The sequence below is a fragment of the Macaca mulatta genome, chromosome 3, assembly GCF_049350105.2.
Source record: "Macaca mulatta isolate MMU2019108-1 chromosome 3, T2T-MMU8v2.0, whole genome shotgun sequence".
NCBI classification, from domain to species: domain Eukaryota; kingdom Metazoa; phylum Chordata; class Mammalia; order Primates; family Cercopithecidae; genus Macaca; species Macaca mulatta.
In genome coordinates this window covers 11,094,730-11,115,096 of record NC_133408.1, presented here as the reverse complement: position 1 = coordinate 11,115,096, position 20,367 = coordinate 11,094,730, and the positions used below count along the sequence as shown (strand labels likewise).

Sequence of the window (20,367 nt, the reverse complement as noted above, 5' to 3'; positions counted from 1 at the left end):
CCAGGTTCAAGTGATTCTCCTGCCTCAGCCTCCCAAGTAGTTGGGATTACAGATGCCTGCCTCCTCGCCTGGCTAATTGTTTTTTGCATTTTTGGTAGAGATAGCGTTTCACCATGTTTTTTAGACACCATCCATGAAATTTGGTTTTGCTATTCTAATTGTTCCATGTGTTTTGTTGTTGCTATTGTTTGTTTGTTTGTTTGAGACAGGGGTCTCCCTCTGTCATCCTGCCTGGAGTGCAATGATGTGTTCTCAGTTCACTGCAGCCTCAACCTCCTAGGCTCAAGGGATCCTCCCACCTCAGCCTCCTGAGGAGCTAGGACTACAGGGGTGCACAAGCATGCCAGGAACATTTTTATATATTTTTTTGTAGAGATGGGGTCTCGCCTTGTTGCCCAGGCTGGTCTCTTGGGCTTGAGTGATCTGCCCATCTCAGCCTCCCAAAGTGCTGGGGTTACAGGCTTGAGACATGACGCCCAGCCCTCTATGTGTGTTTATGGAGGGATTTATGTAGTGGTATTTTTGGGGTGGCTCAAAAACCATGCCCCCACAGTATCTTTCCAGAATCCTCTCAACCTTAGGAAAATTTGAAGACATATTCTATTGTACAACAGGTTGTGCAGACCAGTCTGTTGTACAATAGGTTATGTCATCAATTCATCACTATCCTACTGCACTCTCTGCCTCCAATGCCAGGCTCTAATTACACTTGTCCCATTTCAGTTCCTCAAACATGAGCAGCCCTTTCCAAATCTCTAGTCCTCTGCTGCTGTTTCTCTGGAATTGCAGAGTGGTGTCTCCCTGGAATGCTGTCCCTCTGAATTCTTTGGAAATTCCTCTCTATCCTGGTTACTTACTTCCTTGGTCAGGCACGGTGGCTCACGGCTGTAATTCCAGCACTTTGGGAGGCCAAAGAAGGTGGATTGCTTGAACCCAGGAGTTTAAGGCCAGCATGGGCAACACAGCAAGACCCCTTTCTCTATAGAAAATATTTTAAAAATCAGCCAAGTGTGGTGGCACACACCTGTCGTCTCAATTACTTGGGAGACTAAGGCGGGAGGATTGCTTGAACCCAAGAGTTCAAGGTTGCAGCGAGCTATGATTGTGCCACTATACTACAGCGTGAGCAACAGGTCTCTAGAAAGAAAAAAAATTCCTTTCTCTTTTGTTTCTGTTTGCTTTTTGAGACAGAGTCTCACTTTGCTGCTTAGACTGATCACTGCTCACATGATCTCAGTGGTGAGATCATGGCTCATTACAGTCTCAGCCTCCCCGGGTCAAGTAGTCGTCCTGACCTCAGCCTCCCAAGTAACTGGGACCACAGGCGTACACCACCAAGCACAGTTAATTAATTTATTTTTTTTTTGAGATGGAGTTCCGCTCTTGTTGCCCAGGCTGGAGTGCAGTGGCGTGATCTCAGCTCACCGCAACCTCCGCCTCCTGGGTTCAAGAGATTCTCCTGCCTCAGCCTCCCCAGTAGCCGGGACTATACGCATGTGCCACCATGCCTGGCTAATTTTGTATTTTTAGTAGAGACGGGGTTTCTCTATGTTGGTCAGGCTGGTCTCAAACTCCTGACCTCAAGTGATCTGCCCATCTTAGCCTCCCAAAGTGCTGGGATTACATGTGTGAGCCACCACACCCTGCCAGCTAATTCAATTTTTTTTTTTTTTGTAAAGATGAGGTCTCCTCGTGTTGCCCAGGCTCGTCTCGAACTCCTGGGTTCAAGAGATCCTCGCAATTTAGCCTCTCAAAGTGCTGAGATTACAGGCATGAGCCACTGCACCCAGCCAATTTCTCTTTTTAAAAATAAATAATTTTTTTGAGACAGTCTCGCTCTGTCGCCCAGGCTGGAGTACAGTGGCGCGACCTGGGCTCACTGCAACCTCTCTGTCCTGGGTTCACACAATTCTCCTGCCTCAGCCTCCCTAGTAGCTGGGATTACAGGCGCCCACCACCATGCCCAGCTAATTTTTGTATTTTTAGTAGAGATGGGGTTTCACCATGTTGGCCAGGCTGGTTTTGAACCCTATCAAGTGAACCCCCAGCCTTGACCTCCCAATGTGTTGGGATTATAGGCGTGAGCCACTGCGACTGGCCTTATGCCTTTAGGACTCTATTTATTTTGAGACGGAGTTTCACTCTTGTTGCCCAGGCTGGAGTGCAATGGTGCAATCTCGGCTCATTGTAACCTCCGCCTCCTGGGTTCAAACATTCTCCTGCCTCTGCCTCCCGAGTAGCTGGGATCACAGGCATGCGCCACCACGCCCGGCTAATTTTATATTTTTAATAGAGATGGGGTTTCTTCATGTTGGTCAGGCTGGTCTCCAACTTCTGACCTCGGGTGATCCGCCCGCCTTGCCCTCCCAAAGTGCTGGGATTACAGGCGTGAGCCACCGCGCCCGGCCCTAGAACTCTTTTTTTTTTTTAATCATGAGTTAGGCTGATAATTTTCAGGGCAAATCCAAAGAGTCTCCATTAATGTCTGTCTTTATTTTCACATGAACACTGGAGGATATGCAATGGCTTTTTTCAGCGCAAAAATTCACATCCTACCAGGTCAAGTGACTGGAGTTCACCTGTCTCGGGTGTACCGCACCTTGCGCCAGGCTTCAGAAGCTAGATCCCCGAGTCTCGAGGTCCAGCTGGGCGTGGAGACGGGTACGTGCCCGCCGCGCCTCGCGCATGCGCCCTAGGCCCGCAGGGCCCCGCGCTCGAAGCTCAGCTCCCAGTGTACCCTGCTCTAACTAGCCAGCCAATTCACCTTCCTTCCCGAAGCTCCCAATTCGGCATTGCCTGGAGGCGGAAGTGGGTGGGAGGGGCCAGATGTGAGCCCCTCCCCGGAAGTGGGCGGGCCCCAAGGGCTCCACAGTCGTTCCGCCGCCGCCCAGTCGGGTTGCGGCGGAGGCCGGTCCTGGCTTTGTAGCTAGCTCAAGATGGCGGCGCAGCCACCCCGCGGGATACGCCTCAGCGCGGTGAGCAGCCGCGAGGGGTGGAGCGGGCCGTATCCCAGGAGGGCGGGCAGGCGGGCAAGCGAGGGTGGGCCGGCAGTGGGCGGTGGCGGCTTGTGGGGCCGGCGAGGCGGCGGGGGCTGCGGCGGGGCCAGGGGAGGGGGCGGCCATCTCGCTCCCGTCGGCGGAGCGGCTCGGCTGCGGGTCGGGCTGGGGCGGCGCGGGACGGGCTGCGTTCCGTCGCCTCTGCATTGTGTTTCTGTTTTGCTTCGGGGAGGGCCAGGGTCGCGGCCCTCCTCCCAGCTCCCTTCTAGTCTACCCGCAGCTGTCGTCCGCGGGCGAGGCCTCGGCGGGAGACCGGACTGCTCCCGGGGCCGCGGCGCCCCTGACTTTTCTGTCCGCTGGGCGCCGTGGTGGGAAAGGAGCGGGTTCCGCGTCCAGAAACGCCGGCGGCCTCGACCTCCCGGGGGCGGGGACTGGGCTCCGGGCCTGCCCGCGGGCGGGTGGAGTCGGGATGAGTGTGCCTGATACCTGTCAGTGCCCGCAGCTTCCTTGGCAGTGGAAGCCCTGGGGCCCAGACCCTAGATCGCCGAGCTCGAGCTCTCCTCTATCCCACGTTGCGTCTGTTTTGGGGCGTTTCGAGTTCTTGGAAACCCTGCGAACATTTCATGTATCTTAAATCGTAGGGAGCGGTCACACAAGGTAACTTGAATCTCACGTCCAGGAAATGTGGGCGTGGCTTCCCCACCTGATTATCCTAAAAAACTTTACTTCCTTGTGAGCGCAATTGTTGTTATGCTGAAACGTTCCTCTTTTTTGGAGGTTGTTGACTCTTGCCGAAGAATGACTGCCCTAGTGCCACTAATTTTAACATTCGAATGGGTAGTGACTGCTGGGGTACGAACACGTAGAGAATAATTGGTGCATTGCTCTGCGACTTCTTTCATTCGTTTAGGCAGATTCTAACGCCTGGTTTTGACGGACTTTAAATTTTTTCTAGTCCGATCTTTGTGAAATGATATCTGCTTTTACTTGCATTTCCTTGACTATGTTGTGTGGTTGAGCTCTTCGCATGTCTTTGTGGTTTTTTGTTTTGGTTTTTTTTTTGAATTGCCTATTCATATCCTTTGCCCATTTTCTATTTTTCTTTTGGGAGGATCTTTATTGATTTGTAAGAGTTCTTTACGTATTCTAGATAAAGGTCCATCCTTTCGTTATGTAACTGGCTTATTGAGCCAGCTAGGCTTTGGTAGTTTGAAAATAGAGGACAATTTTATTCTTTTTTTTTTTTTTTTTTAACCATTGGCTGTAAACATTAATTATTCCCCACTTGTGTGAATCTGGGTTGACTAACGCTTTCCCGTTAGCTTAAGGTATTGTAAAGTCTGGCCTTATCTAGTTCAAAATCTCTATTCTCTCTCCCTCCCTTTTCCCCCTCTCTTCTTTCCCGGCTTCTCTCTCCTTCCCCTCTCGAGGTTGAGTCTTGTTCAGGCCCAGAAACCTGTAGGGGAGAAATGCAGTGAGTTGATTTCCTGTTTCTGTCCTTTGATTCTCTTCTCCCTTCCCGGCCCCCGGACTCTTGTAGACTCTGGCTCTTCAAGATTGAGGGGAGAAAGGAAGCAGAGATAATGGTCAAACAGCGTTTAGACACCAGCATTGTTAGCGGGCCCTCTGGGTGTTGCTGCTGTCCATGTGCTGGGTCTTTGTTTTGTGGGTAATATGGGCTGTTGGGAACCTTACTGACAGAAATCTCCCATCTGCAGCCTCTTCGCTTTTGCTTTAGGTCAGGAGTTGGCAAACTACAGCTCATGGGCCAAATCCAGCCCAGCACCTGTTTTTATATGGCCTGAAGGCTAAGAGTGATTTATACATTTGTAAACGGTTGAGGAAAGAAAGAAGAATGTTTAGTGAGGTAAAAAATAATGCGAAATACAAATTTCAGTTCCCATAAAATTTTATTGGAATATAGCCATAAACATTATTTGCTTATAGTTCTCAAATGCGTGCCTTAATAGAGATACAAGTTAATGAGCTTATGCATTTGTCAAAAGTCCTATATTTTAAAGGCACAAAGGGTGAACCCTTAGTGTATACACTTTTTTTGGGGGGGGGGTGGGCTAGAGTTTCACTCTGTCTCCAGGCTGCAGTGCAGTGACACGATCTCGATCTCGGTTCACTGCAACCTCCACCTCCTGGATTCAAGCACTTCTCCTGCCTCAGCCTCCTGAGTAGCTGCGTTTACACACGTGGGCCACCACACCCGCTAATTTTGGTATTTTTAGTATATATAGGGTTTCACCATGTTGGCCAGGCTGGTCTCAAATTGTGCCCGGCCCAATGTATACACGTTTTAAACAGTCATTTAGGAGGTCAGAGATACCAGGATGAAATGCAGAGTGACAAAAAGTTTTTAAATTTTTTGCTTTTTACGCCTGTAATTCTAGTGAAGTGAGATGCATATACTTTGGTTTTTGTTGTTGATTTTTTTCAGAAATCCTACTGTGGATTTAGCTGATGCACACTCGTCACCACCTCCCATACTTCAATGCTTTTATCACTTTTTTTGGTTGAATTACTATATGGTTTGTTATTACTCTTGCAAATGAGCTAACCAGTGTATAGTATGATTGCATTTTCTTTCTTATACAAACCTTTTGTTTTCCCTGAAGTTAGTTGATTTATATTTTGTTTGTTTAGTTTTTCTCTATACTGATCATCCAGACATCCAGAGAACTGGGAGCTCTTTTCCAGATGGATTCAGACACACCCAGTGTTTTGTCATTTGGAAGTCAGTTGGGAGTCATCGGCTCAGTCGTAATTTGGGGACTTCCCTTTAACATCTGTCTGGAAATTTCCTTCCTCTTTTCATGTGTCTCCATCTCACATATCCTTCTGTCTGATATGTAGCTTAGTGACTGACATTCTGAAGCCTACTCTCTCCAGTTCAAATCCTGACTCATAACCAGATGTGTGTCCTTGGCCAAGTCATTTAACCTCTTTGTGCCAGAGTTTCCAATCTGAATGATGGCAGTAATAATCTTACCCACCTCAAAGTGTTGTTTTAAAAATTACATGAGCAAATAGATAAATAAAAGGGCTGTACGTGCTGTAGGTGCACAATAATGTTTGCTATTTTTGTTACTGTTAGTGGTGGACAATATCCACCACTAACAATAAAACCATTTCCAGAAACAGGTGTAGCTTCCTGAAAAAAGGGTTCATGGGAAGAAAAAAATTTTGTCATTTCTGGAAAATACATTCATGCTACCCTTGCTCTTTCTTGAATTATAATTTGGCTAGATTTGCATTCTGGATTGGAAATTCTTTCCGAATTTTAAAAATGTGCTTGATTGTTTAATAGAGGCTGTGCATTTTATTGGGCACTTAGCCTGGAAGCTCAAGTCCTTAACATCTGGAAAATGTTCTTATTTATTTTGACAATTTTCTTCCCACCAATTTTCTTCCTCTTTTTTGTTTACTGTCTTCTCATTGTTTTTCCTCTTGCGGGATTTCCTCCACTTATCTCCTCCCGTGCTATTGTAGTGTTTTTCTTGTTTGTTGTTTGTTTGTTTTTGAGATGGAGTTTCTCTCTTGTTGTCCAGACTGAAGTACAAGGCTCACTGCAACCTCTGCCTACCCAACCTCTGCCTACCGGGTCCAAGCGATTCTCCCGCCTTAGCCTCCCAAGTAGCTGGGATTGCAGGCATATACCACCACGTCCGGCTGATTTTGTGTTTTTAGTAGAGACGGGGTTTCTCCAATGTTGGTCAGGCTGGTCTTGAACTCCCAACCTCAGGTGATCTGCCCACCCCAACCTCCCAAAGTGCTGGGATGACAAGCCTGAGCCCACTCCCAGCCACAACGCTTTTAATTGTTACAAATAATGTCTTAGTTTTTTAATGTCTTTTTGAATTCTCCCTGGACAAAATGTTCATTCTTATTGCTAGATACATTAACTGTATTATTATTATTATTTTTTTTTCTGAGACGAGTCTCTATCTGTCCCCCAGGCTGGAGTGTAGTGACACAATCTCGTCTCACTGCAAGCTCCGCCTCCTAGGTTCACGCCATTCTCCTGCCTCAGCCTCCCGAGTAGCTGGGACCACAGGCGCCTGCCACCACGCCCGGCTAATTTTTTGTATTTTTAGTAGAGACGGGGATTTCACCGTGTTAGCCAGGATGGTCTCGATCTCCTGACCTCGTGATCCACCTGCCTCGGCCTCCCAAAGTGCTGGGATTATAGGCATGAGCCACCGTGCCTGGCCTAACCGTAGTATTTTTGAAGTTTTCTTTTGCTCACTGCATTATCTCTATTTTCTTCATGTTTCTTTTACTGTGTATTGTTTTTGGTTTCTAATTTTAAACACTCTCAAATGTCTGGAAACAGCCTTCTCACTTTTTTTTTTTTTTAAGACAGAGTTTCACTCTTGTTGCCCAGGCTGGAGTGTGGTGGCACGATCTCAGCTCACTGCAGCCTCCGCCTCCCATGTTCAAGCAGTTCTCTTGCCTCAGCCTCCCAAGTAGCTGGGATTACAGACATGTGCCACCACGCCTGGCTAATTTTTTGTATTTTTAATAGAGACGGGGTTTTACCGTGTTGGCCCGGCTGGTCTTGAACTCCTGACCTCAAGTGATCCACCCGCCTCGGCCTCCCAAAGTGCTGGGATTACAGGCGTGAGCCACCGCACCTGGCAGCCTTCTCACATTTTTAAGTGAGACACTAAAAACTGACTGCAAGATTTTCATATGTGAATAGAGCTAGTTTGGTGGGTTTCACTGTTGGGTGATCACATAGGAAGGAGTCATTTTGTTGGGGGTGCTTTACGTTGGTGTCTGTAGACTGTAAAAAATGGGAACTGTTGGACAATAAGATAAGTATATTTTTAAAAACTGAAAATCTTAAAAAGTAATTTTAAAAAACGAGAACAAAAAAAAACAAGATGCTATCCAGAAAGGCCAGGCGCAATTGTTAAGGAACCAAATAGAACTTTTAGAAATCAGCTTCCCAAGGAGGAATTCTACTGTATGTAGTCTCCTGCCATGGCATAATCCTGGCTGCTAGCTCTTGGAAATTGGCATGAAAGGAAGAAAGGCATATCACATTGTTCAGTTTGCTAACTTGCTGTTTATTTGTTTATTATTGTAATAAAACACATGTAGCATACAATTTATCATGCTAACCATTTTAAAGTTTCAGTTCAGTACTACTAAGTACATTCACGTTGTTTTGTAATGATCAGTCTCTCCAGAGCTCTTCTTGTTGTGAAACTAAAACCCTGTACCCATTAAATAGTCACTTCTCCAGCACCTGACAAACACCATTCTACTTTCTGTCTAGGAATTTGACTACAGTAGTCCCCACTTATCTGCAGTTTTGCTTTCTTCAGTTTCAGTTACCCAAAGTCAACCATGGTCTGAAAGTATTAAATGGAAAATTGTAGAAACAGTTCATAAATTCTAAACTGTGCCCCCATCTGAGTCGTGCCTGGCATGTGAATCATCCCTTTGTCCATTATATCTGCACTGTGGATATGTGCTGCCAACCTATTAGTCACTTAGTAGCTGTGAGTTATCAGATTCGCTGTCGTTGTGTCATTTTATTTTATTATGAAATTGTTGTTAATTTGGCTGGGTGCAGTGACGCACACCTCAGCACTTTGGGAAACCAAGGCAGGGGGATCACTTGAGGTCAGGAGTTTGAGACCAGCCTGGCCAATGTGGTAAAACCCTGTCTCTACTGAAAATACAAAAATTACCTGGGCGTGGTGGCGGGTGCCTGTAATCCCAGCTACTGGGGAGGCTGAGGCGGGAGAATCGCTTGAACCCGAGAGGTGGAAGTTGTAGTGAGCTGAGATCTTGCCATTGCATCCTAGCCTGGGTGACGAGAGCAAAACTTCTTCTCAAAAAAATAAAATAGAATAAATTATTGTTAATTTGGCCAGGCTCGGTGGCTCATGCCTGTAATCCCAGCTTTGGGAGACTGAGGCGGGCACATCACTTGAGATCAGGAGTTTGAGACCAGCCTGGACAAATGGTGAAACCCCAACTTTACCAAAAATCCGAAAAAATTAGCTGGGCATGGTGGCACACACCTGTGGTCCCAGCTACTCAGGAGACTGAGGCAGGAAAATTGCTTGAACCTGAAGACGAAGGTTGCAGTGAGCCACGCCACTGGACTCCAGCCTGGACAACAGAGCAAGACTCCATCTCTATATAAATAAATAATACAATGTTAAATTCTTACTGTGCCTTATTTATAAATTGAACTCTATCATAAGTATGTACAGGGACAAATCGTATATATGGTTTGGTACCATCTGCAGTTTTAGGAATCCACTGAGGGTCTTAGAATGCATTCTCTGAGTCAGAGGATAAAGGCAGACTGCTGTACTCATATCAGTGGAATTATACAGTATTTGACTTGTGACTGCCTTATTTCTTTTTTTTTTTTTGAGACAGAGTCTCGCTCTGTCGCCCAGGCTGGAGTGCAGTGGCCAGATCTCAGCTCACTGCAAGCTCCGCCTCCCGGGTTCACGCCATTCTCCTGCCTCAGCCTCCCGTGTAGCTGGGACTACAGGCGCCCGCCACCGCGCCCGGCTAATTTTTGTGTGTTTTTTTTTTTTTTTTTTTTTTTTTAAGTAGAGACGGGGTTTAACCGTATTAGCCAGGATGGTCTCGATCTCCTGACCTCGTGATCCGCCCGTCTCGGCCTCCCAAAGTGCTGGGATTACAGGCTTGAGCCACCGCACCCGGCCGACTGCCTTATTTCATTAATGTCTTCACGGTTCATCCATGTTGTAGTGTGCCTTAGGATTTCCTTCCTTGCTTAAGGTTAATATTTTATTGTATGTCAGAAGACAACATTATAAATTTAAATTTTTGTTGTTGTTGTTGAGATGAGTCTCACTCTGTCGCCCAGGCTGGAGTGCAGTGGCACGATCTCAGCTCACTCCTACCTCTGCTTCCCGGGTTTAAGCGATTCTTGTGCCTCAGCCTCCCAAGTAGCTGGGATTACAGGTGTGTGCCACTGTGCCTAGCTAATTTTTGTATTTTTAGTAGAGGCGGGGTTTCACCATGTTGGCCAGGCTGGTCTTGAACACCTGATGTCAAGTGATCCACCTGCCTCGGCCTCCCAAAGTCCTGGGATTATAGGTGTGAGCCACTACACCCAGCTGCCTTCCTCTATTTTTAATTTCACATTTATATAAAGTTGATACGATCAAAAAGTATATTTGTTTTTGTCCTGGTTCTTGGCACTGGAGCTCTTGAAATCTTTGGTATTTCCTGATAACCATGAGAAGAACATCTTTTGTTATTTATAGTAATAAGCCCCCGCCCTTTTTTTTTAAGCACATCTGAGTTTATGCTAATTAGCTGACTTCTTTTTTTTTTGGAGATGGAGTCCCCCACCTCTGTTGCGCAGGCTGGAGTGCAGTGATGCGATCTCAGTTCACTGCAGCCTCCACCTACTGGGTTCAAGTGATTCTTCCGCCTCACCCTCCCCAGTAGCTGGGACAAAGGTGCACACCATCACACCTGGCTATTTTTTGTATTTTTAGTAGAGATGAAGTTTCGCCATGTTGGCCAGGCTGGTCTCGAACTCCTGACTTTAGGTGATCTACTCACCTCGGTCTCCCAAAGTGTTGGGATTACAGGCATGAGCCACCGCACCTGGCCAATTTTTTGTATTTTTAATAGAGATAGGGTTTCACCATGTTGACAAGGCTGGTCTCATACTCCTGACCTCAGGTGATCCACTTGCCTCAACCTCCCAAAGTGCTGGGATTACAGGCATGAACCACTGGGCCCAGCCTGTAATATCCTTTACATTGTAACTTTTAGCCTCCCTGGGCCACATTGGAAGAAGAATTGTCTTGGGCCACGCACATAAAATACACTAACAATAGCTGATGAGGTTAAAAAAAAATTGTAATGATAGCTGATGAGCTACAAAAAAAAAAAAATCACTAAAGAAACTTCATAATGTTTTAAGAAAGTTTACAGGCCGGGCACGGTGGCTCATGCCTGTAATCCCAGCACTTTGGGAGGTCGAGGTGGGTGGATCGCCTGAGGTTGGGAGTTTGAGGCCAGCCCGGCCAGCATGGTGAAATCCCGTCTCTACCAAAAATACAAAAAAATTAGCTGGGCGTGGTGGCAGGTGTCTGTAATCCCAGCTACTTGGGAAGCTGTGGCAGGAGAATCGCTTGAACCCGGGAGGCAGAGGTTGCAGTGAGCCGAGATCGTGCCATTGCACTCCAGCCTGGGCAACAGAGCGCGAGACTCCATCTCAAAAAAAAAAAAGAAAGTTTACAAGTTTGTGTTGGGCTGCATTCAAAGCTGTCCTGGGCCACATGCATCCCGCGGGCTGAGGGCTAGACAGGCTTGGTTTACAATGAATCAGTGTTTTTTTGAGTTTTGTGAGCATTATAGCACATTATCAAACATAAAGAGGGAATCATATGAACACCCAATTTATGAATTACAGGAAGCTCTAAGGGTTTATGGTAGTTGACTAATAATTTTCTTCTTGTTTGGCAGTATAAACCAAAAATAAAATTCTAAGGCTCTTCCAGCCATCTGAGTGGACTTCCTTCTCAGCCAGAGCACTCTAAACATTTAATCTGAAAGACTAGTTCAGGCCATGAGAGAAAGTTGGGGTCAGACCTGCTTCATTACTCTCTGGTGTAAGTAACATCACATAACAAGGAAAGAAATCAAAATAATTCTAAATGGATTTCTTTGTCATATCTTGAAGTTGCCCTACAAAGTTTGTCTCTTATGGAAAAAAATGTATGTTGTGTAGAGAATCCCCTTTTCCCTCTTTTTTTCTTTTTCTTTCTTTTTTTTTGTTGTTGTTTTTGAGATGTAGTTTCGCTCTTGTTGCCCATGCTGGAGTGCAGTGACCCAATCTCAGCTCACTGTAACCTCCTCCTTCTGGGTTCAAGCAATTCTTCTGCCTTAGTCTCCCAAGTAGGTGAGATTACAGGCATGAGCCACCAGGCCCGGCTAATTTTGTATTTTTAGTAAAGGTGGGGTTTCATCGTGTTGGTTAGGCTGGTGTTGAACTGCTGACCTTATGTGATCCACCAGCCTCGGCCTCCCAAAGTGCTAGGATTACAGGTGTGAGCCGCCAGACCCGTCCTGAGCCACCGCACCTGGCCATTCCGTTTTTTTTTTTTTGTTTCCAGATCCGGGAGATAATCAACTAAGAGTCAGGCACCCTTTTCAGTCTCATAAGAAAACATTTTACAGCCTCTTCTGTCTTAAGCCTGCTAGCTAAGAGCTTCTTCTGCATAGTGAAACTTTGGTCTCCACAATCCTTTGTCTTAACCCAAACATTTCCTGTCTGTTGATCCCAGGTCCTTAGACAAACTCAACCAATCATCAACCAGAAAATGTTTAAATTTACCTAGAGCCTGGAAGTCCCCACTTTGACTTGTCTTGCCTTTCTGAACCAAACCAATATACATCTTAAACGTGTTTCATTGATATCCCATACCACCCTAAAATATGTAAAACCAGGCTGTACCCCGACCACCTTGGGCACATGTTCTCAGGACCACCTGAGGGCTGTGTCATGGGCCATGGTCACTCATATTTGGCTCAGAATAAATGTCTTCAAATATTTTACAAAGTTTGACTCTTTTTCGTCGACAGTAGCCAGAGGTTTTACACCCCAGGGCCATACCCCATGGTTAAGATGTAGATTGGGGGAAGAGTGTATCATTCTTTTATCAATGGTAGAATGATATTTGTACAGGGGAGGAGGTGGGACAGGAAGGTTTTCCTGATGCCTCAGTTTTGAGAAAAGACTTCTTGTGCAAGATGAAGAGCTGGAAATTTAGTTTCATTAAGAACTGTTTGTGATGTGTGCTTTAGAAAGTCTGAGTTACCTATACTCCATATTTCATGGATGTATGCTGTATTATATGATGTCTGCCAGAGAAAGTCTGAATTGCATGTATACTAGTTTGAACAGTCTTCTTCAGGATACTGTTTCTCACTTGTGTGCTTCAGCTTAATGGTAAATAAGGTTTGGGAATTGTCCAGAAGCAAGTGTGGACAGAGGAAAAGTAGACCTTTCTGACACCTTGTGGCAGCACCTGAAAACTACAGATGTAGTTGGCTTGATCTACAGTCTAATCATCTTTTTTTTTTTTTTTTTTTTTTTGAGACGGAGTCTTGCTCTGTCCCCCAGGCTGGAGTGCAGTGGCGCGATCTCGGCTCACTGCAAGCTCCGCCTCCCGGGTTCACGCCATTCTCCTGCCTCAGCCTCCCGAGTAGCTGGGACTACAGGCGCCCACAACCGTGCCCGGCTAATTTTTTGTATTTTTAGTAGAGACGGGGTTTCACCGTGGTCTCGATCTCCTGACCTTGTGATCCGCCCGCCTCGGCCTCCCAAAGTGCTGGGATTACAGGTGTGAGCCACCGCGCCCGGCAGTCTAATCATCTTTTTAGGGCTCTTCACACTGCAAAGTGCTTTCCACCTTTTTTCCCCTAATTAGGAGAGAATCTGTTCAGAATGAACAAAAAAATTGCATGAAAATTCTCTGGATACTGAAATTTTTAAGGCTCTGCCTTTTAAAACTACTTGTGTGTTTTTGGCCAGGTACAGTGGCTCACGCCTGTAATCCTGGCACTTTGGGAGGCCGAGGCGGGTGGATCACGTGGTCAGGAGATCGAGATCATCCTGGCTAACACGGTGAAACCCTGTCTCTACTGAAAATACAAGAATTAGCCGGGCGTGGTGGCGGGCGCCTGTAGTCCTCAGCTCAGGAGGCTGAGGCAGGATAATGGTGTAAGTAAATCTGGGAGACGGAGCTTGCAGTGAGCCTAGATCATAACACTGCACTCCAGCCTGGGCGACAGTGAGAATCTGTCTCAGAAAAAAAAAAAAAAAAAAAAAAAAACCAAAAAACTACATGTGTGTTTTTATACACTTGTACATAGCACTATTCAGGAATTTAGAGAATTCCCAATAGCATGAGGTTGACTGGCATATTCTTCCATAATGAATTGTGAGTAAAATCTGACATAAAGCTTTGGGAATTAAGACTCAATGCAAATTTGTTGCATTGTGTTCAAACGAAAAACCTTACACAAGTTAAAGTTTTATTGAGCTAAGAATGATTCAATATTGGGCATAGTGGCCCACTACTGCAATCCCAGTACTTTGGGAGGCTGATGTGGGAGGATCACTTGAGGCCAGGAGTTGGAGACCAGCCCGGGCAATGTAGTGAGACTCCTGTCTCTATAAAATAGTGTAAAGTTAGCCAGGCGTAGAGGTGCATGCCTGTGGTCCCAGCTACTCGGGAGGCTGAGGGAGGAGAATCACTTGAACTCAGAAGTTCAAGGCTGCAGTGAGCTATGATTACACTACTGCACTGCAGCCTGGGCAGCAGAGACTGACTCTGTCTCTAAAAAACTAAGAGGCTGGGTGCGGTGGCTTACACCTGTAATCCCAGCACTTTGGGAAACCGAAGTGGGTGAATCACTTGAGGCCAGGAGTTCGAGACCAGCCTGGTCAACATGGCGAAACCCCATCTCTACTAAAAATACAAAGAATTAGCCATGTGTGGTTGTGCGCATCTGTAATCCCAGCTACTTGGGAGTCTGAGGCAAGAGAATCACTTGAACCCAGGAGGCGGAGGTTGCAGTCCGCCGAGATTGTGCCACTGCACTACAGCCTGAGTGACAGAGCACAATTCTGTCTCAGAAAAAAATAGGACAGGCTTCAGAACCAGAACAGGTTCTAAGCACTCTGACCTGCAACGTGATCAGGCAATATTTATGGACAAAACAAAAGTAAAGTACAGAAATAGTTTAATTGGTTGCAGCTTGGCATTTTGCCTTATTTAAATCACCTGGTGACCTGTGATTGTCTGAAGATGGGCTTTTGTAATTGACTGAGACTCAGATGTTTGTTACTGGAGTACAAATTCTCCTGTTAGGCATTCAGTTAGTTTTCATACTGTTAGGTTGTAATTCCTTATATACTGACTGGAGTATGGAGGCATTCTCGGGCCAAGTTTAGTTTAACAATTGGAACCCCCTTTTTTTTTTTTTTTTTTTTTGAGATGGAGTCTCGCTCTGTCACCCAGGCTGGAGTGCAGTGGCGCGATCTCAGCTCACTGCAAGCTCCGCCTCTTGGGTTCACGCCATTCTCCTGCCTCAGCCTCCTGAGTAACTGGGATTATAGGCGCCTGCCACCAAGCCCGGCTAATTTTTTTTGTATTTTTAGTAGAGACAGGTTTCACCACGTTAGCCAGGATGATCTCGATTTCCTGACCTCGTGATCCGCCCACCTCAGCCTCCCAAAGTGCTGGGATTACAGGTGTGAGCCACCGTGCCCGGCCAACAATTGGAACTCTGAATTCTTTGAAGAGTTTGTAGTTGTATACTACTCCACTGCTACAAGTTCAGCTATAATGAAGTTGGAGTAAATAATCAAGTCACAGTGCCAGAAAAGCTTATTGATCAAGCCAAGTTAAGTTTATTAGGCCTGACACGTAGGAGAAAATGCCTCCTTGACAAAGTCTTAGTTGTGTCTCAAAATAGAGAAATTAGGAAATGGTGTTTATAGGATTTTAGGGCCTTGGCTGGATCATTTTAAGGTAGGTCTTGGCAAGGTAGGTCCCTATTTGGGATTGGACAGTTATGACATTGTAGACTTAAAGAGGGCAGTGTTTTGTACCAAGTCTTGGTGAGTAAGCTGTTTAGTTGGTTCCCAATGTTATCTCCTAAGAATCGAATATTCTAGATTGTATCTTCCAGATGTATCCTGGAACAAGCAGCTAAGTCCCTTTTGTTTGGTCTCAATGTTGTTTAACATGGGGATAAAAATACTGGTTTTTATTTTCAAAAGTAAGACCTGAATTAATTTACATGAACCTTTTGTTTGTTTCAGCTTTGCCCGAAGTTTTTACATACAAATTCTACTAGTCACACCTGGCCATTCAGTGCAGTTGCTGAATTAATAGGTACGTAGTTTGACATTTTATATACCATTTGTTGCTTACAATTGTAGTATTTTTTGTTTTTTTTTTTTTAGACGGAGTCTTGCTTTGTCGCCCAGGCTGGAGTGCAGTGCCGCGATCTTGGCTCATTGCAAGCTCCGCCTCCCGGGTTCACTCCATTTTCCTGCCTCAGCCTCCTGAGTAACTGGGACTGCAGGCGCCTGCCACCATGCCTGGCTAATTTTTTTGTATTTTTTTAGTAGAGATGGGGTTTCACCGTGTTAGCCAGGATGGTCTCGATTTCCTGACCGTGATCCACCCACATCAGCCTCCCAAAGTGCTGGGATTGTAGGCATGAGCCACCGCTCATGGCCTACAATTGTAATTTTAAAAACCTTTTATTGAAAACTTAAGTACAAGTGTCCTTTAAAAAAAAAAAAAGTGTGTTGGCCAGGCACTTGAGGCTAGGAGTTCAAGACCAATCTGGGCAACATAGTGAGATCCAGTCATTACAAAAATATTTAAAACTCAGCTGGGTATGATGGTGCATGCCTGTGGTCCCAGCTACTCAGGAGGCTGAGGTGGGAGGATCACGTGAGCCCGGGAAGTTGAGGCTGCAATGAGCCGTGATTGTGCTATTGCATTCCAACCTGGGCAGGCGACAGAGCAAGAAAAAAAACAAAAGCAAATACCTTGAATGATAACATTAATGATAAAAATTACATAGCATAACAGCTATTCACATGGATGTCAGGTTAGTCACTGTTCAGCTTTCTCTTTAATACTACCCAAGGATTTCATAGTTTTTAGGATTTACTTTGCTAAGTTCCTCAAGTGTTTATATTGAAAATATTTTTATTTTTGTTATAAAAGTAAACAGAATTATAAGGAGTTTATTTTGAGATGAGATCTCACCATGTTGTCCAGGCTGGTCTAAAACTCCTGGGCTCAGGCGATCCTCCCACCTCTGCCTCAGGAGTATCTGGGATTACAAGTGTGCACCACAGTGTCCGGCAGAATTATGTTTATTAGTAGCACAAAAGTATGTGTAACATACAGCATGGATTCATTTTTCTGGTATCAGGAGGAGGATTAGTATTGTGTTAGATTTGTGATAAATTCTTGCTTCTTTCAATAAATGGGAAGTTTAAGGTTTAGGATTGTATTTTAACAGCATTTCAATGAACATGAGAAAGCGGCAAGGTTGCAGTCAGATTTGCATTTATGGGTCATGATTTTTTTCTTGGGAGAAATTCATGCATAGGCTGGGCTCACAGTTGTTCACACCTGTAATCCCAACACTTTGGGAGGCCAAGGCAGGAGGATCACATGAGCCCAGGAGTTGGGGACCACCCTGAGAAACATAGTGGGGACCCCATCTCTACAAAAAATACAGAGATTCGCCAGGGTGGTGGTGCATGCATGTAGTCCTACTTCCTCGGGAATCTGAGGTAGGAGGATCACTTGAGCCAAGGAAGTCAAGGCTGCAGTGGAGTAAGTCTTGCTCCAGCCTGGGCTACATAAGACCCTGTCTCCAACAAAAAGGAAAAGAAAAAGAAAAGAAAAAGTCATGCACACAAACATATGCCTAGTTGAAAAATTTAGGCATATGTTTAAGAAACAGATAATAAAGGGAAATTGTATTCTTAGGAATTCTTAGATATATTTTAGAATTTTTATCAAGGAAGAGTTCTATCTTAGATGGAAGAAAAAATAAAAAGAAGAAACTTTTTTTTTGTTTGTTTTTGAGACAGAGTCTTGCTGTGTCACCCAGCCTGGAGTGCAGTGGCTCAGTCTCGGCTCACTGGAACCTCCTCTACCTCCTGGGTTCAAGCACTTGTCCCTCACCCTCCCGAGTAACTGGGACTACAGGCGCCCACCATCACTCCCGGCTAATTTTTGTATTTTTAGTAGAGAGAGGGTTTCACCCTCTTGGTCAGACTGGTCTCAAACTCCTGACCTCAGGTGATCCACCTACCTCCTCCTCCCAAAGTGCTGGGATTATAGGCATGAGCCACTGCGCCCAGCCCTAGTTTTCATTTTTTAATATATTTCTTTGTACACCTATTCTGAGAGAAATGAGTATGTTAAACAAGGATGTTAAATGGAGAGGTATACAGAAATAATGTAAAAGCTGCCAGAAACTTGATTTAACTTGGTGAAACTGAGAAGTGCCACAATTTAAAGAAATAGTAGAAAGTGAATCTGCCATCCTTATATGTAGCTTAGCAGAAAATGTTGCTGCCTTCTCATTTATTCATCGATTATTGTGTACCTTCCATTGACAATCAGATCTCTTTCCCCTATGATAGCCAGGTTAGTCCCTCTTTTTTTTTTTTTCTCTTTTTTTTTTTTCTCTTTTTTTTTTTTTCTCTTTTTTTTCTTTTTCCTTTTTTAAGACGGAATTTCACTGTTGTCGCCCAGGCTGGAGTGCAATGGCGCTATCTCGGCTCACTGCAGCCTCGCCTCCTGAGTTCAAAAAATTCTCCTGCCTCAGCGTCCCGAGTAGCTGGGATTACAGACGCCAGCTACCATGCCCGGCTAATTTTTTTTTTTTTTTTTTTAAATACAGATGGGATTTCACCCTGTCGGCCAGGCTGGTCTCAAATTCCTGACCTCAGGTGATCCGCCCACCTCAGCCTCCCAGAGTGCTGGGGTTACAGGCGTGAGCCACCATGGTCATCCTTTTTTTTTTTTTTTTAATATATATTTGAGACAGAGTCTTGCTGTGTTGCCCAGGCTAGAGTGCAGTGGCATGATCTCTGCTCACTGCAACCTCTGCCTCCCAGGCTCGAGCAATTCTCCTGTCTCAGCCTCTGGATTAGCTGGGACTACAGGCATGCGCCACCATGCCTGGCGGATTTTTGTATTTTTAGTAGAGGTGGGGTTTCACCATGTTGGCCAGGCTGGTCTCTAACTAACTTCAGGTGATCTGCCAGCCTCAGCCTCCCAAAGTGCTCGGATTATAGGCGTAAGCCACCGCACACAGCCTTAGTCCCTCTTTTAATCATCTCTGCAGTGTAGTGATTTTTCTTCTTTGTACTTCTTTGGTGTGCTGGGTACCAGTCTTTGCTGTCTCTTTAACATGGAAGGTGTTAATTCTGTAATAGTCAATTAATATATACCAGGATGCAGTTTATTTTCATGTTCTTAAATCTTAGGAGTTGCTAAAAATTGCAGCTTTTAAAGTTGTCTTAAAACATAGTCTTCTATTGCTTCTTATAGGATTGTTCTGAACTAATTGCTCTTTTTTAAAGTGGAAAATCAGAATTTCTTCAAACTTGTGTTTCCCAGATAATGCTTACGATCCTGATGTGAACGCTAAACAAATATGGATTGACAAAACAGTAATAAATGACCATATATGCTTGACATTCACTGACAATGGGAATGGTATGACTTCTGATAAATTACATAAAATGCTAAGGTAGGTAAAAATGTGCCACACTTCTTAAAATTGTTGCTTTTGCCTAAAGGGTTTCCCATGCCATACTGACTATTCTTGGTTTTTGTTTTTTGAAATGAAATGCTGTTTGTACAGTGTGGGCTGTTCTCTAAGAGTCTTCCCATGATTTTCTACTCCTGGTAGTTGATTAGTCAGTCCTCACCATTCTCATCACCTACTCCACCCTACCTCCAGCTCCCTAAAAGTCCACCATTCCTTTAGAGTTGTAGTATATTTGTATCAATTACTGATAACTTTAGTGTAAATTAGGTTTAACCAGTATTTGTAATAAAACTTACCACTTTGTTGGGAGTAACTTTCAGAGGAAGAGATTCATGGGGTGAAATCTCACAGTCCCAGGAGCATGGGTTATACTCAGCTATTTAGTCAGGGTGTGCCAGCAATGAGTTTCCATGTTAGTACTTGTGATCCTTTCTCTCCCCTGTGACGTAGATTTGGTTTCCTTCATTTCAGAGCTGGGAAAACACATCAAGATACATTAAAAGTAATCTGCCCAATACATAAAAAATCAACAACAACAACAAAAAAGTAATCTGCCCAAGATTATACAGCTAGGAAGGGTGAGGCCAGCATTTGAACCCAGGCTTTTTACTTGGTATTACAATTAATGAATTAAAAAAAAAATTGTAGGTATTTATTTATTTATTTTTGATGATAGGTATTTATTTTTTTTAATCTTTCTTTTCTTCTTAGCTTTGGCTTCAGTGACAAAGTCACCATGAATGGTCATGTGCCAGTTGGATTATATGGGAATGGCTTCAAGTCAGGTTCTATGCGTCTGGGTAAAGATGCAATTGTTTTTACCAAAAATGGAGAAAGCATGAGTGTGGGCCTTTTGTCTCAGACCTACTTGGAAGTCATAAAAGCGGAGCATGTTGTTGTTCCAATAGTGGCATTCAACAAGCACCATATCCTTTTGGTTGTGCAAAAGCTGTGGAGAAACTGAAGAAATAATTCGGAAACATTGCATATTTTTACCTTCTTCCAAATTATT

At 44.8% G+C, this 20,367-nt stretch overlaps 1 protein-coding gene across 2 annotated transcripts in view; it reads left to right on the top strand.

Moving 5' to 3' along the window:
- Positions 1-2,922: 2,922 nt before the first annotated feature.
- MORC3 (MORC family CW-type zinc finger 3) overlaps positions 2,923-20,367 on the top strand; it is a 56,714-nt gene continuing 39,269 nt past the window's right edge. Inside the window, exons 1-4 of one of the 2 annotated variants that reach the window (XM_015132916.3) lie at positions 2,923-2,975; positions 15,859-15,931; positions 19,202-19,334; positions 20,067-20,281. In XM_015132916.3, the coding sequence (XP_014988402.1) occupies positions 2,937-2,975; positions 15,859-15,931; positions 19,202-19,334; positions 20,067-20,281 (460 nt within the window). In that variant the 5' untranslated portion in view covers positions 2,923-2,936. Of the gene's footprint in view, positions 2,976-3,390; positions 3,654-15,858; positions 15,932-19,201; positions 19,335-20,066; positions 20,282-20,367 lie in introns of those variants that run through there. The other variant, XM_077995785.1, reaches the window with a different exon arrangement.